Below are 18,832 nucleotides of genomic sequence, written 5' to 3' on the forward strand. Positions count from 1 at the left end.
CACTTTCATCTAGCCGGTCCCATTTTCTTTTTATCTACTCCACCATTCCACCATTCATAATGTCGGCTCACACTCCACTACCACACTCTCCTATATCATTTCCAATCCACCACAACATCAGCCTTCCATTTCCTTTTTCTGCTGCAATCCGAGAGTGATGTGAGAAAGTGAGAGAGCCGAACTTTTATTTCTTTCCTTTCTGTCCGTGAGCTATAAAAAAAAAAGAGAGACTTGTTGTTCTCATCCCTTCCATCCGTGAGCTGGTGAAGAGATTGAGTGCCAAACTTCCTCCATTCTAGTCGCAAGCTTGAGCAAGGGAGAGTTGGCGAGCTGCATTCTGGACTGCCCAGAGGAGTGAAATATTTCAACTCCTAGTCGTGTGTGTTGAGCTTCAAGCTAAGGTAAGTTCTGGACCTAGACTACTTGATTAGAGGTCGATGATGTTGATTATAAGCATGCATGTGGGGGTTGTGCGGTTGGATGACAAATTAAGTCACAAGAAATCTGAATGTGAAGGAATTGGAGTTGCCGAGTTTGTAAGCTGGAAATTTGCAGCTTTAATTGGCCAATTTGTGGTAATCTGAGTTTAAATGTGGGTTTAGTTTACTAAAAACTGGATGATCAAGCTTTGCATGAGGTTAATCAACCTTGATTAAGCAAGAAAATTGAAGAAACACAAAATTTGCTTGCATGCAAGCCAACCGAGAGCCGACTTGGAAGAATTTCTGGTTGATTAGTGATTTTGATGTTGTCCGACCTTGATTTTGGATCAAAACTGATAGATAGCTGTTTATTTGGTCTTGCATGTAGCTGGTGAACCGTGATAAAAAAAAAAGGGAGGAAAAAAAAATCTGAATTCCTAGAGTTATTTGCTGGAATTTTTTTCCAGATTGTCCGAGGGAAGGAAATTGTGAAGAAATTACCGTGTAGCAAACTGTTTTATTGCCGAATGTGGAAGTTAGCTGATGACAGAATGAGTTGTGGCTTTTGGTTGAGTTATTCGTTGAAACTAGATGTTAATTGCTTTGGTGTACGCTGGACTGAATGTACCTTCAGTACTTAGAGCTTTAAGCAAGTGAAAGAATAGAATTTTTACTTAAAGCTTGAAGTAATATTGTTGGAAATTGTATATGGTTGCTGGCCGAATTAGTTGAGGCTTTTGGTGCGATTATTTTTCTGGAATTGTGTGTTATTTGTTTTGATTTAGGTTGGACAGATTATGAGCTATGTGTTTAGTGTTTCAAGCAAGTGAAAGATGGGGATTTGATGGACGTCTTGAATTGTCATTGCTGGAATTTTTCTTGGTTGACGAAAGAAGGGAAAAATCTGAATTTCTAGAGTGTTTATGAGTTAAGCTAACCGTGACTTTCTTTTATGTTTTGAATTAAATTTCTGGTTGATTGTTGTAAGGAATGATTGTTGGATGCTAAGAGCTAATGATTGATGAAGCTCTTGCCATTTGAGTAATTTGTGCAAGAGTTAAATTCTTGGTGAAATTGTTTAAGTGGTTTGACCGAAATGTACTTGGAAGGTCCATGAATTGTGATTTGGAATTGTTTTGATATCTTGGAATTCCTTTGTTTAATTCTGATTAGAATTGAATCTGTTGAGACCTAGGGCTAATGATTGATGAAACCCTAGTGAAATTGATGTTTGAATTATGTTTTTGCTATATTGGTGCCTTGGAATATAATGTGCAAATGAATTGGAATCGTGAAGTCCGTTTTGGTCCTGTGAATTCGAGTGCTTTTGACCAAGCCTTATTGAATATTTTGTCCTAATCTCGAGCTATAGAAATTGAGTATAATACGATAATGCTAAAATTCAAGTGTCGGGATTCTTTTAAAACCTTGCTAACTTGTTGATTCTTTTCCTTGCTTAAACTAGCTTTATTACTTTTAAGAAATAATTGCACTAACTTCCAAACTTTAAATTTTTCATAAAATTATTCCTGGCTAGTTATTTTAGTGGAAAATTGTTAAAAACACTAGATTTTAATAATTTTAAATGAAAGGTATAGAAAACTTGCTCGGCCAGAAAACTTGTTTGAATTAAATTGATTTTAGTTACCCTCTAGAAAGAAAAGTATCTTTAAAGAAACCATACGGAATATTCTATCACTTTTATTAGTTTAATTTTAAGAGAATTATTGATTTTTCTGAGAAAATAAACTAGTTATATACCAGATAATATTTTATATATAAATCAAGCGTTTGTATAGTAAAACTTATAATTTTTAAACTTGGTCTTTTAGGGTTTAGCGAGGACGTGGACTTCGATTCCCAACTTGACTTTTGAGCTTCATTTTTGGTGAGTGTCCGTGCTTGTTATATGATTAACTTGTTAAAGTGCTTTCTTGACTTGTTAGGTGATAATTGGAAAGTGGTTTTTCTGATCCATCAAAGTGGGCAGTGTGTACTTTATCGCGCTAGCCCTTTCGAGTGGTGACTTGCTTGAAATGTTTTCTCGAATATCTTGCTTGCACTAGTTAAGTACTGAGTGGGGAAATGTACCACACCTGAGGGTGGGAGGGCCTCTTATCCTAACTCAAGTACCAAAAACCCTGAAACCCCAGCTAAGTACTGAGTGGGGGAAAGTACCACACCTGAGGGTGGGAGGGTCTCTTATCCTAACTCGAGTACCAAAACCTTGCAACTGTTGACTGGAGCGTGGACTCGTCAACTAAACCACCAGGCAGGGGAATGTACCACTCCTTAGGGTGAGAGGGCCTCTTATCCTGACTTGGTAACCACTTGTTGTGACGTCGCTGGGTGAATCCCTCAACTAAGCTTTAAAAAGGTATACTCGAATAATACCAAACCCTCTCGTGAGAAGGACGGGCCCGGTGGGAGTAAGTTGGTTGGAGCGTGTTAAGGAAAAATAACGAATCTACATGGACTCTAGATAGTGAGAGTTGACGGAGGGTCAACTGCGATTAATTGTGATCAAGCTTGTGGAAAATGGCTCCTGAGAGCCCTGTATCCTATTCTGTGCTGTTAAACGCTTTCCTACTTGTTGAATTTAAGCTTGGAGTTATTATTTGCTATTTGTTTTATATGATTGCATGTTTGGGGCACCACTGAGCTTTGGCTCACCCCACGTTAATTGTTTTCCTGAACAGGTTTGGGCATTCGAGAGACTTGAAGTCTGCCTTTAGCTTTTGTAAATGTTATTTCGGATAGGACTATGTATCTTTAGTCTTGGGTTATCACTTGAAGCTGGAAAAGTGCAAACCCTAAGTTTTGACTTGTATGAATGTATTTGAACTTTATGAGTTCACTTTGTGGTTTGTAATGTATAAATGTAGTTATGTGTTAAACTCGTTGGAGGTGTACTTAAGAGTGAACGTTCGGACGTCCAATGGAAATGTTATCTCTGAAGTTAATGTGTTCCTAGTATTCGGGTCATTTAAAGATTTGGCTTGTTCGGGTAACGAATGTTGTTTTGGAATAAGTTATACGTGGAAAGGGTTTAGTCGGTTTCCTTGCGTGAGTGTTGGCGAGGGGTGGGCAGGCGACCCGCCAACCCTCTGGTTCGCCTTAGGGAGAAGTGGGGCGGTCACAGGTGGTATCAGAGCCTAGGTTAGGAAAAGTATTTGAAAGATATATTAGATATGTTAGAAACCCTGAGACTTGTAAAAGTTAAGAAGTGAGTTGATTAGACATGTCTTAAGTAATACTTGAGCGAGTTAGCTATTTAAGTATTAATTTTTGGATTCTTGGTTATTTTGCAGGTATGGAAAACGGAAACGGACATGCTAATGGTCACGGAGTGGCTAATGGACATGTAGAGCCTCTTAGGACTATCTCCTATAGGCTACGAGACGGGGGACCTCGTATACGTTATACACCAGCTGATAGGTATCCCCGATGTCAGTGTAGGGTCACATATGCCTACCCTAACGAGTTAGTGCTGTCCTTAGACGACGAGCGTCGCCAGCTGAGGGACGCCAATCACACTTTGACCCAGGATGTCGAGGAGTTGAGTATCATGGTTGATACTCAGCTTGACCGCATAGCTGAGCTCAATCAGAGGTTAGCAGCCGAGAGGGCTAGGTCAGAGGCCGCTCGTGAGGAGTTAGGGAGACAGAGGTCTCGATTGACTCGAGTAGCTGAGGAGGTACGAGATAGGAGTGCGGGTATTAGGGCTGACGCCACTATGATGATAGATGAGGTCATGGGTATCATTCAGGGTACTGCTCAGGCGGGTGTTGAAGAGGATCCGGAGGAGGACCCTGAGGAGGACCCTGCTCTTGGCAACCCTGCTGAGGGTTAGACTAGGTTTGCTTTGCCTATAAATAGGTATCCAGGGATAGTTAGGGTGACACTAGTTTAGGTCACGGCATTTTGTCTAACTAGATGGCCTACTTTTGGGGCACTATATCCCTATTTTGGTTTAAGGGATTGTTTGTATATATCTGTTAAACTTGTGTGCCATACTCTTGGAAGGCACCCTAACTTGCTATTTGTATGAACCTTGTTATGTGATTATATGTTAAGTGTTTTACTTTTCTTTTCTTCAATGTTTGTGTTGATGTTAAAAAAAAATTTTTAAGGTAATTAATTAAAATACCCTTGCTTAATTGCTTTATTTTTATCAATAGGCATAACTAGGCTATGGATCGACGAGTTAGAGGTAGAGAACGTGAGAGAACAACTAGACAACACCCCGAGGTTGGTGGTGATATGGGACCTGAGGTCAATCAAGACCATGGTCAGGAGGGCGTGGTCGGAGACCCAGTGGCCACCGCGATCAATAGAATAACTGATGTCTTAGAGCGCATGACTGAGCACCAAGCCCTTAGGCCGGCGCATCACCAAGGAGGCCCAATCGATACTGAGGATCGAGCATTGGAGAGATTCTTGAAGTTCTGACCTCCCAAGTTTTATGGAGGCCCAGAATCTGAGGTAGCAGAAGGTTGGTGGGAGAGGATCTCTGACATTTTTGCAGCTCTAAATTATACGGAGGAGAGGCAAGTGACTTTCGCAGCATTCCAGTTTGAGGGAGCTGCTCGTTCCTGGTGGAACCTAATTAGGGTCAATTGGGACAGGAACCATATTCCGAGGACCTGGGCGAACTTCACAAGGGAGTTCAACGCCAAGTTTCTACCCCCTCTCATCCAAGAGAAAAGAGAGGATGACTTCATCAAGTGTAGGCAGGGGGCGGTGAGTGTCGCCGAATATGAGATCCAATTCACGAAATTGTCCCGTTTTGCTCCTGAATTGGTAGCCACGGAGCAAAGGCGTATAAGGAGGTTTGTGCAGGAACTAAACGTGAAAATTCAGGAAGGGTTAGCCACTGTTCGGATAGACACCTTTGCTGATGCTGTGGAGAGAGCTCAGAGGGTTGAAACTGCCAGAGCTCAAGTAAAATCCTTCCAGGCCAAGAAAAGATTTGGCCCTAGTAGCAGTCGGGAGCCGACTTATGCGAATGGTCCACCGGCCAAAATGGGTCGAGGAATGGGTGGAATAAATAGTCCGGGAGCACCACGAGGTGCTCTAGTGAGAGGAGTTGGGGCAAGAGGTGCCAGGGGAAGAGATATCAGAACTAGAGGAGGACCAAGTGGAAGGAGTCAAACTAGGAACGCCCCGCAAGGAGGTCGTGTGACCACCCCTCAGGTAACTTGTGGGTATCGCAGGAAGGCTAGCCATACTGAGCACGGATGCTGGAGGAAAGAAGGAAAGTGCTTGAGGTGCGGAAGCAGCGAGCACCAGTTTGCCAGTTGTCCAAAAAACCAACAAGGTAGTACCCCGAGTGCTAGACAAGCCAATTCTGGAGGAGGTAGGCCAAAAGTTCCTGCTAGGGTGTACGCCATGGATGACCAACCCGTACCTGATTCCTCGGAAGTCGTGGAAGGTACTCTTCCGATCTTTCACCGATTAGCTAGAATATTAATTGATCCTGGCGCAACTCATTCATTTGTGAATCCAATTTTTATGTCCGGAATTGATGTACAACCTGTTAGATTACCCTTTGATCTTGAAGTTAGGACACCCATGGGTAATAAAAGTATAATCACTAGCCTGGCCTATAAGAACTGCGAGTTCTGGGTTGGAGAACGTAAGATGCTAGTAGATCTAGTCAGTTTGGACATAAAAGGTTATGATGTTATCATAGGAATGGATTTCCTAACTCGTTACCATGCTAAGCTTGATTGTAGAGCAAAAGTAGTAGAATTTTGGATTCCCGGGGAAGCAACCCTGAAGTTAGATGTGAAAGGCAGGTTAGCATCGTATGCTATGATTTCGAGAATTCGGGCAAGAAAAATGTTGTACAAAGGAGCGCGAGGTTTCTTAGCCTTCCTGATTAACGCACCCAATGATCAAGTTAAGTTGGAAGATGTACCAGTGGTAAGGGAATTTTCAGATGTGTTTCCTGAAGAATTAAAAACATTACCTCCAGAGAGAGAAGTGGAGTTCAAGATTGATCTGGTGCCAGGAACGGCTCCGATTTCTAAGACTCCGTACCGAATGGCTCCTGCAGAGCTAAAAGAATTAAAAATTCAATTACAGGATCTATTGGAGAGAGGTTTTGTTAGAGAAAGTGATTCGCCATGGGGAGCACCTGTTCTATTCGTTAAGAAAAAGGATGGAAGTTTGAGGTTATGTATTGATTATCGAGAATTAAATGAACGTACAATTAAAAACAAATACCCTCTACCTTTGATTGACAGCTTATTCGACCAGCTGCAAGGATCAGTAGTTTTCTCCAATCTGGATTTGAGACAAGGGTATTATCAGTTGAAAATCAAGAAGGAAGACATACCTAAGACTGCTTTTAATACAAGATATGGGCATTTTGAGTTTGCAGTCATGCCATTTGGATTAACCAATGCACCAGCTGCCTTCATGGATTTAATGCAGAGAGTCATTAAAAAGTACTTGGATCAGTTCGTAGTAGTCTTTATTGATGATATTCTAGTATATTCTAAGACTCGAGAAGAACATGCTAAACACTTGGAGATAGTTCTGCAGATCTTAAGGGAGCAAAAATTGTATGCTAAATTTAGCAAGTGCGAGTTTTGGCTGGAAGAAATTTCTTTTCTGGGACACAAAGTTTCTAAAGATGGAATTGCCGTGGATCCAGCAAAAGTTGAGGTAGTCACAATGTAGAAATAGCCAGAAACTCCAACAGAGGTTAGAAGTTTCCTGGGTTTAGCAGGTTACTACAGGCGGTTCATCAAGGATTTTTCGAAGATTGCTGGACCTATGACAGAGCTGACAAAGAAAAATAATAAGTTCATTTGGACTCCAAAGTACGAGTCAAGTTTTCAGGAGTTAAAGAAGCGCTTAACATCAACTCCTGTGTTGGCATTGCCTGACGGAGTAGAAAGTTATGTCGTATACTCTGATGCCTCTAGGGAAGGTCTAGGATGCGTACTAATGCAAAAGGGTAAGGTAGTTGCCTATGCCTCTAGAAAATTGAAGCCTCACGAACAAAATTACCTAACGCATGACCTAGAACTGGCTGCACTGGTTTTTGCCTTAAAGAAATGGAGACATTACTTGTACGGTGTGACCTTTGAAGTTTATACGGACCACAAGAGCCTTAAGTACTTGTTCTCCCAAAAGGAATTGAATTTGAGATAGAGGCGATGGGTAGAATTTTTAGAGGATTATGATTGTTCTATCAACTACCACCCTGAAAAAGCCAACGTGGTAGCAGACGCTCTAAGTAGAAAAGCCCAAGTAGCGGGGTTAATGGTAAAAGAATGGGACATGTTAGAAGAGGTTAGTAGTTGGAACCCTCGCTTGGAGAAATTGAAGATTTTATTTGGGAACCTGTCGTTGAAATCACCATTATTGGAGCGTATTAAGGAGGCACAGAAAACGGACCCTACAATCCAGAACAGGTTGGAGAAGTTGCAAAAGGGGGAAACCCTAGACTTTAAATTAGGGTCTGAAGGAGTGTTAAGGTTTCAAGATCGAATTGTGGTTCCAGTTGATGAAGAGTTAAGGAAAGAAATTCTGGAAGAATCACATCGATCGAGGTATACTATACACCCGGGAGTGAACAAAATGTATCGCGATGTGAAAGAGTTATACTGGTGGGACGGTTTGAAAAAGGACGTGGCAGAATTTGTACATAAATGTCTGATATGCCAACAAGTAAAAACTGAACATCAGAAACCTTCTGGTTTATTGCAGCCACTAGAAATTCCTGAATGGAAGTGGAAACACATAACCATGGATTTTGTAACAGGATTGCCTCGAAATCAAAAGGGATTTGATGCGATTTGGGTGATAGTTGACAGGCTTACCAAGTCCGCACATTTCCTACCTGTGAACATGAGTTTTTCTTTGGAAAAATTGGCCAAGTTGTACACAGAAGAGATCGTGAGATTGCATGGTATTCCTATAAGCATTGTATCTGATCGTGATCCAAGGTTTGTTTCACGTTTTTGACAGAAATTTCAAGAGACATTGGGGACCAAATTGAAGTTTAGTACCGCTTATCATCCCCAAACGGATGGGCAGTCAGAAAGGACAATTCAGACTTTGGAGGATATGCTGAGGTCATGTATATTGGATTTTGGAGGTAAATGGAGTCAGTATATGACCTTAGTAGAATTTGCCTATAATAACAGCTATCATGCTTCAATTCAAATGGCACCTTATGAGGCATTGTATGGGAGAAGGTGTCGATCTCCGATTCATTGGGATGAAGCAGGAGAGAAGAAAATTTTAGATCCAACGGTTATACCTTGGATGGAAGAAGCTCATGAGAAAGTGAAACTAATTAGGGAAAGGCTTCGAACTGCCCAGAGTCGACAAAAAAACTATGCCGACACAAGGAGAAAAGATTTGGAGTTTGAAGTGGGGGACAAAGGTTTCCTAAGAGTTAAACCTTTGAAGGGCGGAATAGTGTCCAAAAAGAGTAAAAAGCTAAAGCCGCAGTATATTAGACCTTTTGAAATTTTGAAACGAATCGGAAAGGTGGCGTATCAACTGCAGTTGCCTTCGAGCATGGCCAAGATTCACAATGTATTTCATGTTTCTATGCTCAAGAAATATCACCCCGATCCAAGCCACGTGCTACAATTGGAAGGAATTGAGGTGGATGAGTCGTTAACTTATGAGGAAGAAGAACCAGTTAAGATTTTGGAAAGAGAAGTAAAAGAATTGCGAAGTAAGAAAATTCCTTTGGTGAAGATTCTATGGAAAAATCATGGAATAGAGGAAGCAACATGGGAACTAGAAGAGGAAATGCAGAGAAAGTACCCCGAACTACTTCATTAGAAGGTGAGAATTTTGAGGACAAAATTCATTTAAGGGGGGGAGGATGTGAGAACCTTGAAAAATATATACATATATATACATGTTGCATTTGCATTTTAGACTCTTAATAACTTTTATCATTATTGGTTCTTGAATAAGTATGTAAAAATAATTTTTAAGTTACAAATAATCTAGTTGTGCAAAATATTAAATTATTTGAATTTTTGCCAAGTTAAGTTAATAGTTCCTAATGTAGGTTATTTTATTTCTTTGATTTTGATTCTTTGAATTTCGATAGCTAATTTTAAGTGTTAATAATGTTAAGTGTCAACGGGAACCTAGAATTAAGACGAAATCAATTTTAGATCAAAACCTTTATAATTACACTTAGGACGTTGAATCTCGATAATTGAATTTTTACGAGACTAGTACACTAGTAGGCTATCGAATTTCATTTGGGGTAAAATTTTGGAATTAGTTTATGAATGAGAACTTAAGTGGAAGGTCGAACAAGTTGTTAAAAGACCAAAGTAGCCTTCCTCCATTTCAAATTAACCATGCAGCCATCGAAATTCTTTAAACAAGCTTCAAATTCAAGCATTTCCATCCTTACCGGTTCCATTCTTCACACCAACATCTAACACTTTCATCTAGCCGGTCCCATTTTCTTTTTATCTACTCCACCATTCCACCATTCATAATGTCGGCTCACACTCCCCTACCACACTCTCCTATATCAATTCCAATCCACCACAACATTAGCCTTCCATTTGCTTTTTCTGCTGCAATCCGAGAGTGATGTGAGAAAGTGAGAGAGCCGAACTTTTATTTCTTTCCTTTCTATCCGTGAGCTATAAAAAAAAAAAAGAGACTTGCTGTTCTCATCCCTTCCATCCGTGAGCTGGTGAAGAGATTGAGTGCCAAACTTCCTCCATTCTAGTCGCAAGCTTGAGCAAGGGAGAGTTGGCGAGCTGCATTATGGACTGCCGAGAGGAGTGAAATATTTCAACTGCTAGTCGTGTGTGTTGAGCTTCAAGCTGAGGTAAGTTCTGGACCTAGACTACTTGTTTAGAGGTCGATGATGTTGATTATAAGCATGCATGTGGGGGTTGTGCGGTTGGATGACAAATTAAGTGACAAGAAATCTGAATGTGAAGGAATTGGAGTTGCCGAGTGTGTAAGCTGGAAATTTGCGGCTTTAATTGGCCAATTTGTGGTAATCTGAGTTTAAATGTGGGTTTAGCTAACTAAAAACTGGATGATCAAGCTTTGCATGAGGTTAATCAACCTTGATTAAGCAAGAAAATTGAAGAAACACAAAATCTGCTTGCATGCAAGCCAACCGAGAGCGGACTTGGGTGAATTTCTGGTTGATTAGTGATTTTGATGTTGTCCGACCTTTGTTTTGGATCAAAACTGAAAGATAGCTATTTATTTGGTCTTGCATGTAGCTGATGAACCGTGATAAAAAAAAAGGGGAGGAAAAAAAATCTGAATTCCTAGAGTTATTTGCTGGAATTTTTTTCCAGATTGTCCGAGGGAAGGAAATTGTGAAGAAATTACCGTGTAGCAAACTGTTTTATTGCCGAATTTGGAAGTTAGCTGATGACAGAATGAGTTGTGGCTTTTGGTTGAGTTATTCGTTGAAACTAGATGTTAATTGCTTTGGTGTACGCTGGACTGAATGTACCTTCAGTACTTAGAGCTTTAAGCAAGTGAAAGAATAGAATTTTTACTTAAAGCTTGAAGTAATATTGTTGGAAATTGTATATGGTTGCTGGCCGAATTAGTTGAGGCTTTTGGTGAGATTATTTTTCTGGAATTGTGTGTTATTTGTTTTGATTTAGGTTGGACAGATTATGAGCTATGTGTTTAGTGTTTCAAGCAAGTGAAAGATGGGGATTTGATGGACGTCTTGAATTGTCATTGCTGGAATTTTTCTTGGTTGATGAAACAAGGGAAAAATCTGAATTTCTAGAGTGTTTATGAGTTAAGCTAACCGTGACTTTCTTTTATGTTTTGAATTAAATTTCTGGTTGATTGTTGTAAGGAATGATTGTTGGATGCTAAGAGCTAATGATTGATGAAGCTCTTGCCATTTGAGTAATTTGTGCAAGAGTTAAATTCTTGGTGAAATTGTTTAAGTGGTTTGACCGAAATGTACTTGGAAGGTCCATGAATTGTGATTTGGAATTGTTTTGATATCTTGGAATTCCTTTGTTTAATTCTGATTAGAATTGAATCTGTTGAGACCTAGGGCTAATGATTGATGAAACCCTAGTGAAATTGATGTTTGAATTATGTTTTTGCTATATTGGTGCCTTGGAATATAATGTGCAAATGAATTGGAATCGTGAAGTCCGTTTTGGTCCTGTGAATTCGAGTGCTTTTGACCAAGCCTTATTGAAATATTTTGTCCTAATCTCGAGCTATAGAAATTGAGTATAATACGATAATGCTAAAATTCAAGTGTCGGGATTCTTTTAAAACCTTGCTAACTTGTTGATTCTTTTCCTTGCTTAAACTAGCTTTATTACTTTTAAGAAATAATTGCACTAACTTCCAAACTTTAAATTTTTCATAAAATTATTCCTGGCTAGTTATTTTAGTGGAAAATTGTTAAAAACACTAGATTTTAATAATTTTAAATGAAAGGTATTGAAAACTTGTTCGGCCAGAAAACTTGTTTGAATTAAATTGATTTTAGTTACCCTCTAGAAAGAAAAGTATCTTTAAAGAAACCATACGGAATATTCTATCACTTTTATTAGTTTAATTTTAAGAGAATTATTGATTTTTCTGAGAAAATAAACTAGTTATATACCAGATAATATTTTATATATAAACCAAGCGTTTGTATAGTAAAACTTATAATTTTTATACTTGGTCTTTTAGGGTTTAGCGAGGACGTGGACTTCGATTCCCAACTTGACTTTTGAGCTTCACTTTTGGTGAGTGTCCGTGCTTGTTCTATGATTAACTTGTTAAAGTGCTTTCTTGACTTGTTAGGTGATAATTGGAAAGTGGTTTTTCTGATCCATCAAAGTGGGCAGTGTGTACTTTATCGCGCTAGCCCTTTCGAGTGGTGACTTGCTTGAAATGTTTTCTCGAATATCTTGCTTGCACTAGTTAAGTACTGAGTGGGGAAATGTACCACACCTGAGGGTGGTAGGGCCTCTTATCCTAACTCAAGTACCAAAAACCCTGAAACCCCAGCTAAGTACTGAGTGGGGGAAAGTACCACACCTGAGGGTGGGAGGGTCTCTTATCCTAACTCGAGTACCAAAACCTTGCAACTGTTGACTGGAGCGTGGACTCGTCAACTAAACCACCAGGCAGGGGAATGTACCACTCCTTAGGGTGAGAGGGCCTCTTATCCTGACTTGGTAACCACTTGTTGTGACGTCGCTGGGTGAATCCCTCGACTAAGCTTTAAAAAGGTATACTCGAGTAATACCAAACCCTCTCGTGAGAAGGACGGGCCCGGTGGGAGTAAGTTGGTTGGATCGTGTTAAGGAAAAATAATGAATCTACATGGACCCTAGATAGTGAGAGTTGACGGAGGGTCAACTGCGATTAATTGTGATCAAGCTTGTGGAAAATGGCTCCTGAGAGCCCTGTATCCTACTCTGTGCTGTTAAACGCTTTCCTACTTGTTGAATTTAAGCTTGGAGTTATTATTTGCTATTTGTTTTATATGATTGCATGTTTGGGGCACCACTGAGCTTTGGCTCACCCCACGTTAATTGTTTTCCTGAACAGGTTTGGGCATTCGAGAGACTTGAAGTCTGCCTTTAGCTTTTGTAAATGTTATTTCGGATAGGACTATGTATCTTTAGTCTTGGGTTATCACTTGAAGCTGGAAAAGTGCAAACCCTAAGTTTTGACTTGTATGAATGTATTTGAACTTTATGAGTTCACTTTGTGGTTTGTAATGTATAAATGTAGTTATGTGTTAAACTGGTTGGAGGTGTACTTAAGAGTGAATGTTCGGACGTCCAATGGAAATGTTATCTCTGAAGTTAATGTGTTCCTAGTATTCGGTTCATTTAAAGATTTGGCTTGTTCGGGTGACGAATGTTGTTTTGGAATAAGTTATATGTGGAAAGGGTTTAGTCGGTTTCCTTGCGTGAGTCCTGGCGAGAGGTGGGCAGGCGACCCGCCAACCCTCTGGTTCGCCTTAGGGAGAAGTGGGGCGGTCACAGATTCTTTTGGACAAAACTGAAAACGAGCACATAGTCACACAGCAAACAAATATCAGGTCTATTAGCAGTTAAGTAAAGCAAACTACCAATCATACCTCTATACTTCTTTTCATCAACTTTTGTACCTTCTTCATCCTTGTCAAGCTTGGTAGATGTGCACATAGGTGTTCCAACTTACTTTGAATCCTCCATTCCAAATCTTTTTAGCAGCTCCTTGGTGTATTTGGTTTGATTGATGAATGTTCCATCTCGGATTTGAACCACTTGGAGTCCAAGGAAGAAATTTAATTCTCCCATCATGCTCATTTCAAACTCTTTTTACATGATATTCAAAAAATCCTTGCACAAGCTCTTATTAGTAGCACCAAATATGATATCGTCTACATATATTTGCACAATTAAAAGATCACGTGAATTTTGTTTAGTGAAAAAGGTAGTATCCACAATTCCTCTTTTAAAGCCATTTTCAATCAAGAAACCACTCAAATGTTCATGCCATGCTCTTGGAGCTTGTTTCAATCCATACAAGATTTTTGAAAGTTTAAAAACATGATTTGGGTAAAATTCATTTTCAAAACCAGGAGGTTGATCAACATAGACTTCTTGATCAATAAATCTATTTAAGAAAGCACTTTTAACACCCCTTTGAAATAATTTCAAGTTCTTGAAGCATGCGAAGGCCAAAAACATTCTAATTGATTCTAGCCTAGCTACGGGTGCAAATGATTCATCAAAATCTATTCATTCTTCTTGAGTGTATCCCTTAACTACCAGTCTGGTCTTATTTCTTACTACCTCACCTTTGTCATTCATTTTGTTTCTAAAAACCCACTTGGTGCCAATGATGGGATGATCTTGTGGTCTAGCAACTAATGTCAAAACCTTGTTTCTTTCAAATTGATTTAACTCCTCTTTCATAGCTAAAATCCAGTTCTCATCTTTCAATGCATCAACAACATTTTTGTGCTCAAAATGTGAGACCAATGTAAAATTATCTATTAGTTGTCTGGAGGAGGAACGTGTTCTGACCTTTTCGGATGGATCACCAATTATGAGTTCTTTAGGATGGTTTTGGACAAATTTTCAGGCTCTTGGAAGATCATCAGGAGTGGTAGAGTCTCTGTCGTTGATTTCTCTAGTTGGACTGTCTTGAGTTTCATCTTCCTTTGAATCATTTTCTGGTGAACCAGTGCATTGGTCACTGATTGTTAGCCTCTTTAGTTCTTCTTGAACACCTGCATCATCATCTTCACCACAACTCATGGAAATGTCACCATTAGATTCATCAAAAGTAATGTGTATAGTTTCCTCTATAACCAGAGTTCTACGATTATAGACTCTAAAACCTCTCTTATTCTCACAATATCCCAAGAAGATTCTCTCATCAGATTTTTTATCAAACTTCTCAAGGTGTTCCTTGATATTTAGAATGAAACATCTACAACCAAAGACTTTAAAATATCCAATAACAGGTTTTTTATCAAACATCAGCTCATAGAAAGTTTTGTTCAAAATTGGTCTTAAAAGAACTCTGTTCATGGTATAGCAGGCTGTGTTAACAGCTTCAACCCAAAAAAACTTTAGTAAATTACATTCACTAAGCATGGCTCTAGCAGCCTCTTGGAGAGTTCTATTTTTTCTTTCAACAACCCCATTTTGTTGGGGGACTCTTGCAATAGAAAATTCATGTGTAATACCATTGTTATCACAAAATTCGAGAAAATCACAGAAACGAAATTCTGAGCCATTGTTACTCCTTATTTTGATGATTTTCAAACCAATCAGATTCTGAACTTTTGCAAATAGTGAAATAAATTTTTTGAAAGCATCATCTTTATGTGCAAGGAACATCATTCAAGTGTATCTAGAATAATCATCAACAACAACAAGACAAAATCTTTTGCCACCTAGACTTGTGGTTTGAGTAGGACCAAATAGATCAAGATGTAAAAGTTCTAGAGGTTTTGAAGTAGAAACATATTTCTTGGGTTTAAAAGATACCTTAACTTGTTTTCCAAATTGGCAAGCATCACAGATTCGATCTTTTTCAAATTTGATTTTTGGAAGCTCTCTAACAAGTTCCTTTTTGAAAATTTCTTTTAGCAAATCCATATTGAAATGACAGAGCCTTCTATGCCACAGCCAGGGGTCCTCATTTGCTATTTTGAGACAACTAAGGCTAGAGGAATCAACTTTTTCAAGGATAACAACATAGATGTCATTTACTCTTTTTCCTTTGAAAACAGTGTTGAATTTTGAGTCAAGAATAAGGCATTAATGCTTTTTAAATAACACAAATAGATTCCTATCACACAATTGACTAACACTTAGCAAGTTGTAACTCAAATTTTCAACTAAAAGAACATTGTGAACAAAGGTTTGACCATTCTTACACACATCACCAATACCAACCGTTTTGGCTTTGTTGTCATCTCCAAAAGTCACTTTTTCGCTTGCTTTTGGCTTGAGCTTGATGAACTGTGATGTATCACCAGTCATATGTCTTGAGCATCCACTATTTATGAACCATTTTGATTCCTTAACAGTGTTCACCAAGTTCACCTACGCAGAGATCCACACGATAATTTTTTGTACCCTTTACTTTTTGGGTCCTTGAGAGTTAGCATTATGTCTGACCATCCACATGCATCTCATGCCATTTCTCATATTTTTCCTTATATAACAATTGCTTTTTAGTGGCCAAATTGACAACAAAAACTACATTCAGTTAAAGAGTTATTCACATGAACGGGTTTAATAAATCTGACTTGCCTTTTCCTATGGATAGCAAACTCATTTGCATTTTGATTCAGTCTTGTCTGATGAGTGCCAAAATGAGGTTTTGCGTCATTCCTTTGAAACTAGTTTTGTTTCTTATGTTGAAGCATATCACTAAGATCATCCATTCTTTTTTTCAAGTTGCTTAGTTCATTTCTGAGCATGTTACAGAGGTTTGTTTTTCTATCAAGTTCAGCATGCAAATCATTTTCAATCCTTTTTCGGTTCTCATTTTCATTTCTCAGACATTTGTTTTGTCGAAAAAGACTTGCATTGTCTTGTATCAGAAAGTTAATTTTCTGTTTTAGTTTCTTGTTCCTAACATAGGACTCTTTCAAACTGTTGTGCATTTTTTCCAAAAATGAATTAACATCATCATCAGATTCACTGTCACTATCAGTTTGAGAGTTACATGTGGTTACCTTTTCATCACCAATGGCCATGAAAGCTATTTGGGCAGATTCCTCTTTTTCTTCGACTTCACCTTTTGAATTGCACTCATTCCAGGTGATCTGAAAATTGTTGAACTTTGGTTTTCGTTCAATCTTGCTCTCCTTCTTTTTCTTCATTGGACACTCATTTGGATAGTGTCCAGGTTGGCCACATTTAAAGCACTTATCAGTTTACTTTTTGTTGAACTCTGACTTTCTTTTGTTTCTTAAGTTGTTGAACTGATTCGGAAAGGAATTGCTAGGTCCACCTTTTTTGAATCTTTTCTTGTTGAGTATTCTTTTGAAGCCTCGTGTGATGAGTGCAATATCACTATCATCACCTTCCATGTCATCTCCATCCAGGGAGGCTGTATCATCTTCATCTTGTGAGGCCTTCAGAGCAATACTCTTTCTCATCTTTGTGTCTTCTTCTTCCTGTACCTTGGACTTGAGTTTTAGCTCATAAGAAGTTAGTGAATTAATAAGAGATTCAATAGATAATGTATTTAGATCTTTGACTTCCTCAATGGCAGTCACTTTACTCTCTCAATCCTTCGATAAGACAATCAGAATTTTTCTGTTTTTCTCACCTAGAGATTAATCTTTCTCAAGCACTTCTAGATCCTTAATAAGATCATTGAATTTGCAATACATCTTGTCAATATTTTCATGAGATTCCATCTTAAAAGATTCATACTTAGTGACCAGAATGGACTTCTTCTGTTCTCTCACATTCTTACTTCCTTCATGGATTTCTCTAAGTTTATCCCAAATCTCTTTTACAAATTTGCAGCCCTTGACTCTAATAGATTCATTTGAATCTAAAGCACTATATAGTACATTGATCGCCTTGGCATTTAGAGTGAGATGAGTTCTATCTTCAGCAGTCAGCTGACTTCTTATTTTTAGTCTCGGCCTGTTTGTATATTCATCAGTAATAGAAGCATCATATGAACTTTCATTGACAACAAACCACAGCTCAATATCAATAGATTGTAAGAAAATAATCATCCTTTCCTTTCAACTCACATAATTTGATCCATTGAACATTGGAGGTCTAGTGACTGATTGTCCCTCAAAGAACATTGCATTGTTGGTTGTCATTTTTACTCCACAGCCGATTGAGCTTAATCTCTAGGAGACCAAGTTCTAATACCAATTGTAAGGATCGAAGACAACGTAAGAGGGGGTGAATTAGGTGATTTAAAAACTAGCCAAAATGTGAGTCACTTTTTCTTGAACTTGCCCTCTTTTTCTAAAAGACCTCACAAAGGAACAATTAATGAATAAGTAGAAGTGATTGTGAGTAGAAGAAATAAGCAGTTTATATTGCAGGACAGTAAGTAAAGATATGGAATAGCAAATCAAGTTTCAAACTCGACTTGAATTTGAATATCACTTTATATAGCAAGCTTCTTCAAGTTGATCAACTTACAACCAATCTCTTGTGTACAAAGGAAGGATTACTTCCTCCTTGCCTCAAGTCTCACTTGATCAAGTAAGAAAGTTTTATAATCACTCGGATAACCCTCACAAAGTTACACTATTGAAGAAATTTAAACACACATGAAAAGCTTATTGAAAATTACACAACTAAGAGTACAAATCTTCTTTTTGGAGTATTCTCACACTTGAATCACTCAAGATCTGATATAGTCTCAATGTGCAAAAGTGATTCTGAAGTGGTTAACTATTTCTATTTATAAGAGACCAAAAAGTACTCCAATAAATGCTGTCAACGGATAGAAGGCAGCTGAAGAGTCAACTAGCCGTTGGTGGTGTCGGACGTCCGGTAGGCAGATTTTTCGAGTCCGATCACAGGTAGCGAGTTGAAGAAGTTTTTCTTGAAATGTTTAGGACGTCCGGTGTTTCAATACTTTGCGTCCGAAGTGTCGCACCGTTTGTCGGACGTCCGGTACTCATGTATTGTTCGTCCGAACGAAATCAGTGAGTTTAGAGAGCTAGGTTCATTTGCTTCGGACGTCCGAGAGTGAGTTCTTTATGCGTCCGAAGTTGCTCGAAGATTGTCGGACGGCCGATGCAGATTTTTTGTGCGTTCGACACATGCTTCAATATTTGTTAGCCAGTTTTGCTCCAAATCTGAAAATATCTATTTTGGGGAATATTAGTGTCATCCATTTGTTTTGTCATCATCAAAAGATACGGATTGAGATGAACAACATCGGTGGGTAGAGTTTTT

The 18,832-nt window shown here is 38.8% G+C and overlaps 1 protein-coding gene across 1 annotated transcript; it reads left to right on the plus strand.

The window, feature by feature from the left end:
- Nucleotides 1–3,735: 3,735 nt before the first annotated feature.
- Nucleotides 3,736–8,405, plus strand: LOC140005587 (uncharacterized). The gene is made up of 3 exons (XM_072046595.1): nt 3,736–4,270; nt 4,900–6,698; nt 7,590–8,405. Exons 1-3 carry the CDS (start codon nt 3,736–3,738, stop codon nt 8,403–8,405), a joined length of 3,150 nt encoding a protein of 1,049 aa, XP_071902696.1.
- The last annotated feature ends 10,427 nt before the right edge of the window (nt 8,406–18,832 follow it).

This window comes from Coffea arabica, chromosome 4e (genome assembly GCF_036785885.1).
Source record: "Coffea arabica cultivar ET-39 chromosome 4e, Coffea Arabica ET-39 HiFi, whole genome shotgun sequence".
NCBI lineage: Eukaryota > Viridiplantae > Streptophyta > Magnoliopsida > Gentianales > Rubiaceae > Coffea > Coffea arabica.

Bases quoted from the DNA above. Each gene is read 5' to 3' on its own strand.
- LOC140005587 (XM_072046595.1), top strand. From the start codon at position 3,736: ATGGAAAACGGAAACGGACATGCTAATGGTCACGGAGTGGCTAATGGA. The intron at 4,271-4,899 runs GTTAGACTAGGT...ATGGAGGCCCAG, and splicing joins TCTTGGCAACCCTGCTGAGG to AATCTGAGGTAGCAGAAGGT. The intron at 6,699-7,589 runs GTAGTTTTCTCC...AATTTGAGATAG, and splicing joins TCGACCAGCTGCAAGGATCA to AGGCGATGGGTAGAATTTTT.